We start from the raw sequence: 13,913 nt of genomic DNA on the forward strand, positions 1-13,913 counted from the left end.
CAACACATACATATATTATTATTATGAAGCTATTCTCTGTGTAATGTTTAGCTTAATAGCTATATGTTATGATAGTCTCATAGACCATATCATAATTATTATCTAAATTTCAGTTGTAGAGGAAAGTAGTAAGGATAGCCAAAAAAGTAGAAAGAGGGTTTTAAACTCCCAATCTATAAAAATGCCTGTAACTTATTTATTCTCCATTCACAGATACCTCATACTATCTTGTTTTTTAATCACGTTTATACCTGTGGTTGAAAATGTGGGGCTGTACAAAAACCACTTGGTTTTTATGCTTGCAGTGCACTTTGCTTTGCTTTCAAAGAAAAAAAAAAAAGGTTTTGGAAATACCTAACATTTCCTGCCACCAGACCATATCAGCCAAACTTTTAATTCTAAGTAACATGCTTCCCTTTGGACCCATAACTATTGCCTGAGTTTATTATTCAGAGCCATTTGGGGCCCGTAAGTAACAAATATATAGAGCATATAGTATTTTTCACTTCAAATAGTAATAATTTGATACTTCCTCACAGTATAACTCAAAACCCCAGAAGTATGTTTCTGAATTAGCGTTAGTAGCTGTATTTCTGTGAGCTGTATAAGCAAGGAAAATGTTCGTGTATCTTTTTTTTTTTTTTTTTTTTTTTTTAAGATTTTATTGGGGAAGAGGAACAGGACTTTATTGGGGAACAGAGTGTACTTCCAGGACTTTATTTTCCAAGTCAAGTTGTTGTCCTTTCAGTCTTAGTTGTGGAGGGTGCAGCTCAGCTCCAGGTCTAGTTGCCGTTGCTAGTTGCAGGGGGTGCAGCCCACCATCCCTTGCGGGAGTCGAACCAGCAACCTTGAGGTTGAGAGGACACGCTCCAACCAACTGAGCCATCAGGGAGGCAGCTCAGCTCAAGGTGCCGTGTTCAATCTTAGTTGCTCCTGAGCCACCGGGCCGGCCCCATGTTCGTGTATCTTTAACTGAGGGCCTAGAACAACATGGTGATCAGTTTGATCAAGTTTATTGGGTGGGTTTAGTATTAAGGGGTACATTTTCCTCTTTCCTGCTAATGAGCATTAGTACTTTTAGAAATAACACGAGTTATTCACTAGGGGGAAAGGCCTTCTTGAGTAAAAGAATCAGATGTTACTGAAAAATTTCTGAACACATTGCATATCTTTCTGTTTGCTAGCCATTTGTCCCCAGGTAGCATTCTTAGTATGAACGGCAGAAACCACCTTTGTTTAACTGTGCAGAAAAGGAAATTATTGGGAGAATATCGGCTGTCAGACAAAACTGATGGGGGCGCTGAACCACCAGGCTCAGACAGCAGACAGGGACTAAGGGAAGTAAGGCGGCTAGAACTTCAGCCCAGTCCAGGCCCCGAGAGAGTCCAACTGCGCCGCTGCTGGCCCTGCGATCCCAGGACTGCTCTGCTGCTGTTGTGCCCTGGCACCAGTCGGGGAATGCTGCTGCCCCAGGAATGGATTCTGAGCTCTCCCCTCACTCTGCTGTTGCTCGGTTCAGATTTAGGTCCCAGGCTGGAGCGTCTGCTCGGCTCACCCGAAACAGTAGAGGTCTGCCTCCTTCCAGCGTCTGTGGCAAGAAGCTGGCTATACCCTGACAACCTCAGGACGGAAATAATGAAGATACTGGGGTGCTGGGGATTCTCAGATGACAAATGCTCGCACCTTATAGGGATACTCAAATGATCGGGAATCATTTCATTGCTATAGTTATACTGTATTTAAAATGGTAGGAGAGTCATTGGTGTTTTAAGCCTATTTTCTGAGATCCAGTAAAGCAGAGAAACAGTAAGCACATTTGCAAGAAAAATAGGACTGATTGAATTTTAGTAGGTGGTAGTGAGGTGGAGGGAGAGAACATGGGAGCAGCTGATGAAAGAAAGGGAGCAATAAAGAATGGTGTTCAGCTTTCTGGTTGGGAGCTTCCTTTAATGGAGGTGCCATTTACCAAGAAGGAGGACCCAAGATGAAAGATCTCAAAGGTTGGGGGAGTGGGGATGAGGTGCTGTCCCTGGTGGGCCTATTCGATTCATTGTACCCGTGGGCCATGCAAGAGGTGAAACAGATAGAGTGAGCAGATGAAGATTTGGATGTACAATTCTGAAGCGGGACGAAAACGGAGGAGTGTGAGTCACAAGCATATTGCTAGGAATTTAATCCTTGGAATTGAGTGAGGTTGCCCAGCAAAACTTGTAAAGTTGGCAAAGAGGAGGGTTTAGACTATAACCTATTATGGCTGTGTAAGAGAGAAGCAAACGCAGAGGAGCCCATAAACCAAGCTGAGAAAGTTGGACTCAAGTCGCGGGAGGAAATGTAAGATCATGTTTATCTTCTCTACCGAGATGTCATAAATTACGTATTCTAGAACAGTGGTTTTTCAAACATTGAATGTGTATCAAAATCATCTGGGGTGCTTGCTGAAAATTCAGTTTCCTGGACTCACCCCCAGAGATTCCTATACAGCAAGTACAGAGTGGTAGCCATTTCTAACATAGATGATTCTGGAAATATACCTAGAGAAACACCTTTCTAGGAGACAGTAGGAAATGATTGAATAAGCAAGGCTTTGGAATCAGACTTACATGAAGAGTCCTGGTTTTTACCGCTTACTGGTTGTGTGGCTGTGAGCAAGTTAGTTATTTTCGGGTTTGTTTTCCCATCAGTGCTGGGGATATAATAAATACTTTCTCTCTCTTAGAATGATTACAAGGCATATATGACATATTCTGCATTAAATTCCTGGGATATAGAAGGAGCTCAGTAGGTGTGAGTTGTCTCTTTTGGCATTTAAAAATATCCAGAACACAGCTATAAACCTAAAAGCCAGTGAAAAAGTAAAAGGAAATAGCTATCATCAACCTTGTGCATTTTGTTTCGTAGGAGATCAGCACCAACTGCTTTTTACCTTGAACCTATTGAATTAGAATTATATAAAATTAAGTTACTGATTTAATAGATTTTATTATCTAGCTTCTCCTGGCAGCCTTCAGTTTTGTGGACATTAAATTCGAACAGCATGATATAGGCAAGGTTAACGTGTGAAATAGAAGCCGAGGGAAATTTAATAGAGGGACAAACACCTCAGAAATCCTGAGGGCACCAGTGTGTTATAATATAAAAACTAATACTCAAGTTAATACTACTAAGTCATCAATAATATGTTAAATTATATTTAAAAGAATTATTTGAGAAGTCAGGGGAGTGTGTATTTTATAAAGATTTCCATTATAATTACAAACATTTTAGAGTTTTGGCACTTAATGGAGTTAACTTCTGCTATTTGGGAAGTTAACTTAGATAAAAAATTTTATTAGTCTTTTACAGTTCTGGGTAAATGAACTTATATGACCTGGTTTCTCATTTGATTGGCATTTTAGTATTTTTTTTTTTTTTTTAAATCTGTCTCAAGTCAACATGTATCCTTGAAACTATCCCAGAAAGCACTGTGGAACTAACCTGTACACAAATTATTATGGATTGCCATGGAACGCTAAGGTTTTCTCCTTTTTCTCTGTCTAGAAGAGATGCACATGTGAAGAGAGAAGAGCAGAGTCTTCTTAGAGCCACATTCTGTCCTTGAAGTCTTGAGCTTCTTATCTCACATTTGCTAATTGGAAATAAAGCTACTTTATGGTTACGGATTTGCAAAAGCTATTGAGAAAGAGCTATGAATTTCCTTTCATTCTCTTCAAACTTTCTAGTACGATATTTCCCCCCGTCCCCCTGCCCCACTCAGATATTTATGTGATTATTTATCCTTGAATACTCAGCAGTCAGCTGAATAGGTCTAGATTTTAGTTTCTCTTTATTATTTTTACGTAGTTAAACAACAATACTCTTTGTTTTGTAGCTTATGTCTTTCTTTGGTGGAATGAGTTTTTCTTCTGTTACATCTTTGATTATTGTATTGGCACTGCTTTATTTGTTACTCTTCTTCCAGAAGACCCATTTTTTTCTTTGATATTTTTGTTAGTCTTCCATATACATTTTGTCACTCTTCCCCCGTATTCTTTTTTTCTACCTACTGAGGGAATTTTTTTTTAAGTACGTATATCTGATCTGATTTTTCAACAATGTTCAAAATTTTTAACTTTTTATCACATTAATATTTCATTTGTTTTACTGCTATGTTTTCCATTTCCTTGTACAGTACTTTTCTATTATTTTAGCACCTCCATTCCAATTCTACTCGTCTCAGGCATTTCTCTCTTTATTTTATATTACATTGTTTCATCTTTAATCTCTTTCAGAATATTTTTTTTCTTTTTACTTTATCAAAGATGCAAAACAATTGTCTAACATTTATTTCTGTTTCTCGTAGTCTTCTGCTTTCTACATTTTGAGTGCTATGTTACGTTTTTGTGTTACGGAATATTTTTATGGCACTTGTGTTTGTTTGTTTGCTTTTCCTCTTTTACTTATCCTTGGACAAGAATATACTGTCCTTGTCTCTGTAACCTGGGATGCTTACCTCTAGGTTGGATCAGTCGCTTTTCTCTGGTTCATCTGACTAGAGGCTGCTCTCGTCCTTCTCTTAGACTGTAACAGAAGATCTAATGCATAGCCCCATAGCATATATCTGGGGATTTTATCTAAAGTGGATCTGCTAGTCTAAAGAGGGAATCAGTTAATTTGGCTGTCTGGTTGTCTTATTCCTAAATAATCCAGCACACGAAGATATCCTGCTCCCTGCTGCTCTTTTAAACTCAGTTTTTGTAGTGCTAATTTTACATCTCCAGATGTAAACTCTTAATCCTTGTGCATTTGCCATCCCCACTCATTACATTGCTAAGAATTTTAGACCCAGATTAGAGGTAGGAAGCATGGGCTTTAGATCATATGAGCCTTGTGAGTGGAGCAATTGAGCCCTTGTGCGGTAAGAGAGCCAGTTTCCTCCATCTGGTCCTGAAAATCCTGTTTTTTTTTCTGGGAAATTAAAGGAAATCTCTCAGAATTGTCCAGTATGGCTTTGATATTTTGCTTCCAATTACTTCCATACCTTAAAGTGAAAAATTAAATTTTTTTGCAGTCTAGTGGATCATTGACTAATGTTTCTGGAGCACTTAAATTTGTAGCGTGTGAGAGTGTATGTGTGTGTGTATGTGTGTGTGTTTCAATGAGTAGTGGGAAAGGTCTGGTGAGGTGGTAATAGCTTTTGTTTCACCATCTCTATTACACTGTCTTGCTTGTTTTAAGTGCTCAGTATAAATTTGTTGAATGAGTGAAAGAATGACTTAGTCTTCTTGGGGCATTTTAGAAGAATCAACTGTGCTTAATTATTATTTTAATACTTTTTCCCCAATATTATTTTTCCTAGTTAGGTATTTTGCAAAATATGTCCCGGGAGTACCAGTTCCATAAAATGTTCTGTGAAAAAGTGTTCTATGGACAAATAATTTTGGGAAATGCCACATACTGTATCTTTCTCATAGAACTTCAATCAATGTGTAAATATATTAAGAACTTCAAGAAGGCCTGCACTAACGAAACCTGCTTAACTTTATTTAATTCAGCATTTCCCAAACTTATTTGATCATAGAAACCTATTAAGATCCCATAAAACACACTTTGGGAAATGTTGGTCTAATTTTTATAGTTTTTCTGAACCTCATAGAGTTCACTGTAGACTTTTCCAACAAAGCAAACTTCAAATTTTTGAATTTGAATTATCTATTCAATTATCCAAAGAAATGTAAGTTATGACTAACTATGATTAGACTATCCAGATTTAAGGCAGAGATTGCTAACTCACATTTTTTTCTCATTTGATGTTTTGAGCAAGGTGTGATCTTGGTGACCTTTTTAAAAATGTGTGTTATTTCAGGAATTAAATTAGTATATTTAAGAAAAGGAGATAAGTATTATTTGGTGCATTGAGGTGAGAGAGCCCTTTATCCCCCAATATGTAAGCATTTCTGTATTTCCCCCAAGCTCAGTAAAAATGACAGTTGTCCTTACGATTTTAATATTGTGTGTTAATCTAGGAAATAAACCTATAGCTGTGCCGCTTTTTCTATCAAAATGGTATAACTGGGCGAACTAGGAAAGCTGATTTTATTTTCAGTTTCAGAGTATCAAATCCTTTGTTGTATTCCTACTTTGTCTTTAAAATAATATCTGACTAAATGAAAGCTCAAGTCATCATTTCTTTCGATACTTCATCACTTGGGGTTCACATGTGCTTTACCAGTTTAATTGTTCACTGACTGGTTAAGAAACCTACTTTTTTTTTGGTTTTATTTTGGTAACTAATGCTTCTGTATTTGCTTGACCACTTTTCTCCATCCAAATACTTTGTTTTCCCTTTATATCTCTTAATAATTAATTTTGTTTGGTCTGCTTTGCTTTGTAAATTTGAAGTTCAATTCATACCAATTTAGAATTTTTTTTTTTTAAGTTGTGTTTTAGAGGCTTTTGAGTGGTAAGGGTGGGAGGGTGGTAATGAGAAGAGAGAGTGGTAAATAAAGCCCAGTGAGTTTTCAACTAGATGGGTTTTCCCCCTGTAGTGGGTTTGTCTAGTAAGTTCTGAGTTCCAGTTCTTGAATTTTCCATACATGAAAGTGTCTTATTTCTATTCATCCTGCTGAGTAAGACCACTATCTGCAGACCTCTTCTCCGGTTCCCTTAAATACCCTTTTTTTTAAAAAAAAATTTTATTGGGGAATATTGGGGAACAGTGAGTGTGTTTCTCCAGGACGCTTTGGCTCCAAGTCGTTGTCCTTCAATCTAGTTGTGGAGGGCGCAGCTCAGCTCCAAGTCTAGTCGCCGTTTTCAATCTTAGTTGCAGGGGGCACAGCCCACCATCCCATGTGGGAATCGAACCGGCAACCCCGTTGTTGAGAGCTCACGCTCTAACCAACTGAGCCATCTGACTGCACTGAGATATCCTTTTTAGACCCAACAATCCTAAATACTTCTATGATTTTAGAATTAAAAGTGATATGTAGGAACATTATTTAGACATTATACTATGAAAGCAGTACTCTTTCCAAGAACTGACAAAGAAAATCTCAGTAAGAGAAAATCGACTGGGCATTTATACTCACTGTAGTAAATGAAATTCTGACTTTTGTTTTATCTTCCACAGACAAACAACAGAAAGGTGAATTTGCAATCGATGGCTACAATGTCAGAATGAATCACACTCTCAGGAAGGATGCGAAGAAGGATTGCTGTTTTGAAGTCTCTGCTCCTGATAAACGCGTCTACCAGGTTGGAGTTTTTACATCGTTTTGAAATGAAGCTGATAAAATGTTCTGATTTTTTTTTTTTATAAAGACATTAACATTTTGTTAAAACAACTCTCCCTGACATGTTAGTAATAAAGAGAATACTGATTTTTATACACTGAACATTCACATAAGAGGTAATACATGTATACAAAAAATTCCGATTAGTAAGTGATATCTTCTTGAAAGAGAACAAGTGAATATGTAATTTATCAGTTACTTCACATGTTGCATCTTATATCTATTTTAATAGAACTGTGTGATTTCTTCAAAGAATTACATAGCAGAAAGAGTAAAATTATCAAACGAAAAATATCAGTGTTACTGCATATTGTATTGCTTAGGCTTGTGGGAGAAAACGAAGGTAAAGGCACGTATCAGCTTTGCAATTCAAGAGCTATCAGCTAGCATCAATATGGAATGTATGTTTAATAAGTTTTAAATATCTGAGATTGCACTTGAAAGCCAGTTAATTAAGTTGTCAGGTAGTGTGTTGGAATCTGACAAGAACATTTTTAAGGAAACTATATCCAGCAGTCTAAAGAAATTCACGGGTGTCTTCTAATTGTCAAGGGCAAATTTTGTTCATCAGTTCTGTCTTTGACATTGATGAAGAGAAGCAGCTTTTTTTCTTGCACAGCTGCCAGCTGCTGATCAGAGTTTCAAATCCATCATCCTCTGCTTCAATTACGTAAATTTGTCAAAATTAACTGTACATTATAAGAAGCATCCTTGCAAGAAAAGTAGTACTAGACATGAAAAGAATTACTAATGGTCTTAAAGAACTGATCAGAGTGGGACATACCTTTCATTTCCACTGTGGTGATTTTTCCTGTTATTGTTTGGTTTTTTATTAGTTCACAGCAGCTTCTCCCAAAGATGCCGAGGAATGGGTACAGCAGCTGAAATTTGTATTACAAGGTAAGCGCAATCCATTGAACAAGGTATCACAGTCTTTGAATACTGAATAAGTGACTGATTTGGATTTTCATATATAAAAGCTTATTGAATTTCTGTGAGAATGACCACAGGGACATGACTGGTATGAATACAGACCATGGACTTCAAATTTACAAAAGTATTCTATACGTACCAGTTGGCAACTTTGGAATTCACATATTTGTGCAACCATCATTTTTTAAAAATGTTTTAAGTTAAGGATATAGCGTATAACAATGTTGCGACTCTGTAGGGCTGCATTAATTTAGAAAACAGGGTTTGAAAACCTCTTTTGCATTCTTTAAAAATTTACTTCCTGAAATGTGTTTGGTAGATATGGGATCTGATATTATTCCTGAGGATGATGATGAACGAGGAGACTTATACGATGATGTTGATCACCCCCTACCCATCAGCAGTGCACCCGCAGGCGGGCAACCCATCGATGATGAAATTTATGAAGAACTTCCAGGTATTTATTATCTGGTGAATCATTTAAGGATTTTAGAGCTTTTTTTTTTTTTTTTAATGCCATCAAGTTGACAATTTGCGTAGAAAATGATGAACTATTAAGAACAAGGATAAAGAAAATCTTCAAAACTCTATTTTACGGAAAGGGTTCTGCTTGAGGTAGTTCAAGTGAGTGGATGTACGCTTATGAAAAGGGAACAGAATGTTAAACTGAAGCAGATACAGTCCTAATCTCCTGGGACTTTTGGCTCATTAGCATTGTTTATGCTACATAATTTTTTAATTAAAAAATTGACTTGCCTTACAGTTTTTTCCACCAACTCACACATCATTTTTTATTTATACATCTTGGAACTTCCATTAACCAGAAGTTCTGTGCACACCCCATATGTCAACAACTTCTGCCTCATGCGTTCCTTGCTGTAGTGTGTGGCGTTGTCTTGGAGGAATATTGTTGAACTATAAACAAAGGGCTTTTAAGGCTTGAAGTTTTCTCATTTGATGTTTTATTACTGACATGAATAAGTTTTCTTGTTATACATTTTCAGGTGTGGTTTAGTGTTTATATGCCCCAGGATCCGTTATGTAACATAAAATTGCCTATTAGCTGTTTGACCTGTAGTTTTGAGGGTCAACCTAAAACAGAGAAACAGGCATCTGGAACTTAGGATACTTAGAATATGAAAATATTCAGGGAATTATTGCATTACTAATACTCTAGGTTGACGTGAGCCTTTCTCTGGCTGTTAGAAGTGTCAGTACTCAGAGAAGGAAAGGCAATTATAAGCAACATAAGTGAGATGTAACTAATATCTCATGTAGAGAGTCTATTTTTCTCTGAATAGAACAATTTAACAACATAGTATAAACCTTTAAAGTTGGTTTCAGAAAGACTTAAAACGCTCCAATTTAATGTACAAATGTTATTTTCAGTGAAGCCAGCAGAGCATAACAACTAGCACAGGGACTTCAGAGTCAAAAAGGTTAAAATCTGTCAGTACCGTGTAGTTTGGTGACCTTACAAGTCAGTTCCTTCATCTATAAAATGGGGATAATATCATGGGCGGGGGAGTGAGGTAATGTATCCAAAGCTCTTACCACAGTGCTTGAATCATAGCAAACCTGTGATACATTGAACATCGTCATTGTTTTCATTGGTGTATCTGCTACGTTCTTACAAGTGCTTGTATGAAGGTATAATAATCATTTTCTGAACAAGTAAGATTAATGATTTTAATGGTATCATAAATTCAAGATATAAAAACTACTCAGAATATGCACCTATGTATTGTCTTTTACTACCCTGGAAGAAGATGATTAGTATAAAAGCATAGTTTCATCGAATAGGAATCTGTATATTTCTGTTATTTTAATGAGCTATATGTCCGTAGGTCCTTCCTTTCTGATTTATTGTATGGAAATGCCATCTGCCATAGCACCAGTTCTCTCAAGTAGGGAAGAGTATTCTCTGACTGCTTGCTTTTAGGCACCCCATATCATTAATACCATTATTTTAGTTTTTAAGATGTCCGTAAGAGCTTGTGGGAATGTATACTGATGTAAAATGGGGGAGTGTAGTACCTTTAAACATACTGTTACTGTCATAGACATTATTCCTTTAAAACCCTGCAATGAATGGGTTACATTACAATCGTTGAACTAACTGTTAAGTTCTGCATTTCTTCAACTTGACCGTTCTCTCCCCGCTCTCCCAAATAAAATATTGGTAAGGAATAAAGACCAACTATTCATAGTCATTTTCCTAACAAAGACCCAAGGAAAATCTTCTGTAAGTAGCTTGAAATCTTAGAAATATGGAACATCTTTTATTTTCTCTTATTACAGATGTTCTTCATTTTTTTGGCCTGGGGCCAACTAATTGTTGGAAATACCTAGTTACTCTTTAAGTAGTCTTATTTCTTGCTGTGGGACTGGAAGAAATCTAAGCTGCTCTGGGATTGCTTGGCCCCTGCCTGGGATCCCAGTTGCTGTACAGAGTGATTGAGCTCGGTAGAACCTACAACTGTGGGAAGGAAGCGGGTATAGCAGCTGTGGAATATCTAGTTCTTTCCTCCCCAGTGGAACCCAGACCCACTTCAACATCTGCACAGCTCAAGTTTGTCCAGTTTGAGCCAGCCGTTACAAAGGGGATTTTTCTTAATGAAAGCCCTACAGTTGTCTCTTAGTGTTAGAGCTTTTGTTTGATTAAATATCTAACACTAGAAGGGTAACTTTTTTCCTTTAAAAAATGAGCTCTCTTTCAGGATAAGAATTAAGCTAATTGCTTTCATTTCTGTAAAATAGGAATATAATTTTGAGAGGAGGAGAAAATAGTGGAAAGGCAGTGAACACATTTACAAACTGTTGGTCTTTTTCCAGTTCTGTACAAAGAACTGCATTTCTGAGAAATCTGATTGATTAAATTCCCAGAATGAATTAATACTGCCATTTCAACACAATTTTCTGTCAATTACATATAGTTGAAAACTAATCCTTTTAGTTGAAAGATGAAGCATATAAATGTTGAAGAAAAATCTAAGCAAACATTCAACATGTTACTTTAAGTCACAGAGTTCTTTTACTAAGAAAGTAAAAGCTCTTACTCTAATAAATGTATTTTTTAATGTAAAATAAACCTGCAGTGTTTAAGTCTCAAGAGTAAGAAGAAGAAAACATTGTTTTAAAAATTTGTATTGCAAAATATCCCTTGAAAAATGTTTATAATTCTGTGGGAGTGTAAGTAGTTTCATTGTAATTGTTTTTCAGTTAGAATATTCTAACTTTATTACAGCAGCTTCTCTTTAATTTCTTGTTCATTAATTTTTAACTAACTTCATAAAAGAATAAGAATAAATATGTAAGATTTCTTTGCATTTAGGGGATTTGTACATATGTACAAAAGAGCTGAGGGAGTGCCATTTCTGGGGAGTAGTGAAGGTATTTGGCTTTTCTTCAAATACCCTAATGCACCTTTTATGTCTTAGTACCTATTAGCATAGGTCAGTCAGGTTTGCTTACATTGTAATATTACTAGAGCATGTGTGCACTAATATATTGATCAAAGTGTATTAAACGGTTTCATAACACAGTAATGAGTTCATAATTTCAGAAGTTATTGCTCATTATTTCATTAAAAATACAGAGGAGTGCTTTTGTTTGATTTTGAATCTTGAAAGGGAAAAGCAATACTTGGAAAATTGCCGTAGAAATCAACCCAGCTTGCTCTTGTCTTCTAGTTACCATGTCACTTGCTTTCTTTTTTTCTTTAATGTGAGGAAATTATGCAGAAGCAACAACAACAAAACGATTTTTCTAGATAGAGACTGAATAGAATCAGCCCAGTAACAAGAATGGGAACCGCCCATTAACCTATTAAATCTGCAGCTTTCAGGGGAATTGCATTTGAAATTCTTCTGGCAAGTAGACTAGAGGAGAGAGGGCAACATAAAACAGGAAGACAAATTTTCAGTTCCATTAACCTATTTTGTTAAAGTGTTAATTCATTTTTTTTTTTTTTTAATGTAATGACAGATTAAACTGTTCTGAGCCAGAAAAGGATGTTTTTGTCCTCTGGTCATTCGATTGCGTTTTAAATTTATTCAGTCCAACTATCTGTATCGAAAATGGGATATAAAGCAAAATGCCGCTGTAATTTTTTTCAATGAAACTGTGATAATTACATAAAAAAGGACAGTGTTTGGGTACTTAAATTTGGAGTAATCTCCAGCAAGTGGACACAAGTGGTAACTTAATAAGGGGTTACAACTCCCCGCCCCCAATACATCCTAGCTTTATTTTCTTGCTGAATAATTATCACTTATATTACCAACTTAATATCAAGATTATAGGGGATCCTGGAGTCTTTACTATTAACATCATTATAAGTGATGGTAGGTTGTGGTTTCACCAAAGAAATTTTCTCATTATTTCTTTAGAATGCAACGTAAAAATACCAGTGACTTTCACAGAACCACATATATTCAGAATTTTAATATTGTTTGTGCAGGCAGCCTGCTGGCATTCTTTTTTCTCAAACTATGGTACTGAATTACAAAGTTATTAAGGGTGGTGATAGAGTGTCCTCATAAATGGTATGGTAAATATTTTTTTCCAAGTATATAACTAGATTAGAGTCAATTTTTTTGGATGGTGTCAGCTCTGAACTCTGCTGAGAGGGTTATCTGAAGTTATAGAATATAAGGGAAAATTAGGGTCACTGCACACATCTAATTGTTTCTATTTTTATCTTTGCTGAATATAAATGTGATTTTAGTGTTCTTCATAGAGTTGCCTATTTCATAATGTGGCGTGAAGCTTTAGGACACAGTTGTGCCTGTCATGTAGCTTTTCTCTGCTTTGATCTTGGTGTGGCAAATGATTTCTTGTCATTACAAGAGTTAGTTTAACACATATTAAAACCCCAAATACCTGTCTGTGTGCATGCAAAACATATTTCCATTAATAGAAATATAAACTAACCCAGTTTTGCAACTTGGAGCTCTGGTTCTCAACCAGAGGAGATTTGGGCCCCCAGGCTACATTTAATGATTTAATTAATGCTCAGAGATATTTTTGGTTGCCACAACTGGTGTGTGTGTGTGTGTGTGTGTGTGTGTGTGTGTGTGTGTGTGTATGAGAGAGAGAGAGAGAGAGAGAGAGAGAGAGAGAGAGAGAAGGAGAGAGATACAGGCATCTAATGCAGACGGGCCAGGGATGCTGCTAAAGATCCTGTAATATACAGGACAACCTCCCACAGCAAAGACTTATATGGTCCAAAACGTCAGTAGTGTTGAGATTGAGAAATCCTAGCACAGGGATGTATTAATAGACAGCTTTTGGTTTATCACCTTTTTATCTGTGTCTCCTGAGTTGCAAAAACCCATAATCCACACTCAGTATGAGAATTTATTTTTATGGACCTGACATAGGTTTCCTTACATACATGAAACTAGGATTACATAGAATGCCTCTGGATCATAGGGACCAGCTGGACTTGTCTGTCACTGTTTCCTTCGGGGGATTGAAGTTCTATCAGTCTTAAGAGAATGGAGAAACCATGAAAGACAAAAAAGGAGGGAAGCATTTTCTCTATTTTCATAAGCTACAATCTGTGAAGGAAGAGTCTTTTTTGATATTGTACATATGTACCTTTCCTACATAGGTACTTGGTTTACAATATCCTGATGGGGTTCTTTTGAGGCTGAATTGAAAGACCTGTGTGTGAGGTATTGGATTTTCTGTAAAGGGAGTAGGGCA

The 13,913-nt window shown here is 36.5% G+C and overlaps 1 protein-coding gene across 3 annotated transcripts in view; it reads left to right on the forward strand.

Moving 5' to 3' along the window:
- The window catches only part of SKAP2 (src kinase associated phosphoprotein 2), a 163,898-nt gene that overhangs the window by 102,717 nt on the left and 47,268 nt on the right, over positions 1–13,913 (forward strand). For all 3 annotated transcript variants that reach the window (XM_033088628.1, XM_033088629.1, XM_033088627.1), the window contains exons 7-9: positions 7,106–7,230; positions 8,105–8,168; positions 8,521–8,658. In XM_033088628.1, coding sequence (XP_032944519.1) covers positions 7,106–7,230; positions 8,105–8,168; positions 8,521–8,658 — 327 coding nt within the window. The remainder of the gene's footprint in view (positions 1–7,105; positions 7,231–8,104; positions 8,169–8,520; positions 8,659–13,913) is intronic.

This window comes from Rhinolophus ferrumequinum, chromosome 20 (genome assembly GCF_004115265.2).
Source record: "Rhinolophus ferrumequinum isolate MPI-CBG mRhiFer1 chromosome 20, mRhiFer1_v1.p, whole genome shotgun sequence".
In the NCBI taxonomy this organism is placed as follows: Eukaryota; Metazoa; Chordata; class Mammalia; order Chiroptera; family Rhinolophidae; genus Rhinolophus; species Rhinolophus ferrumequinum.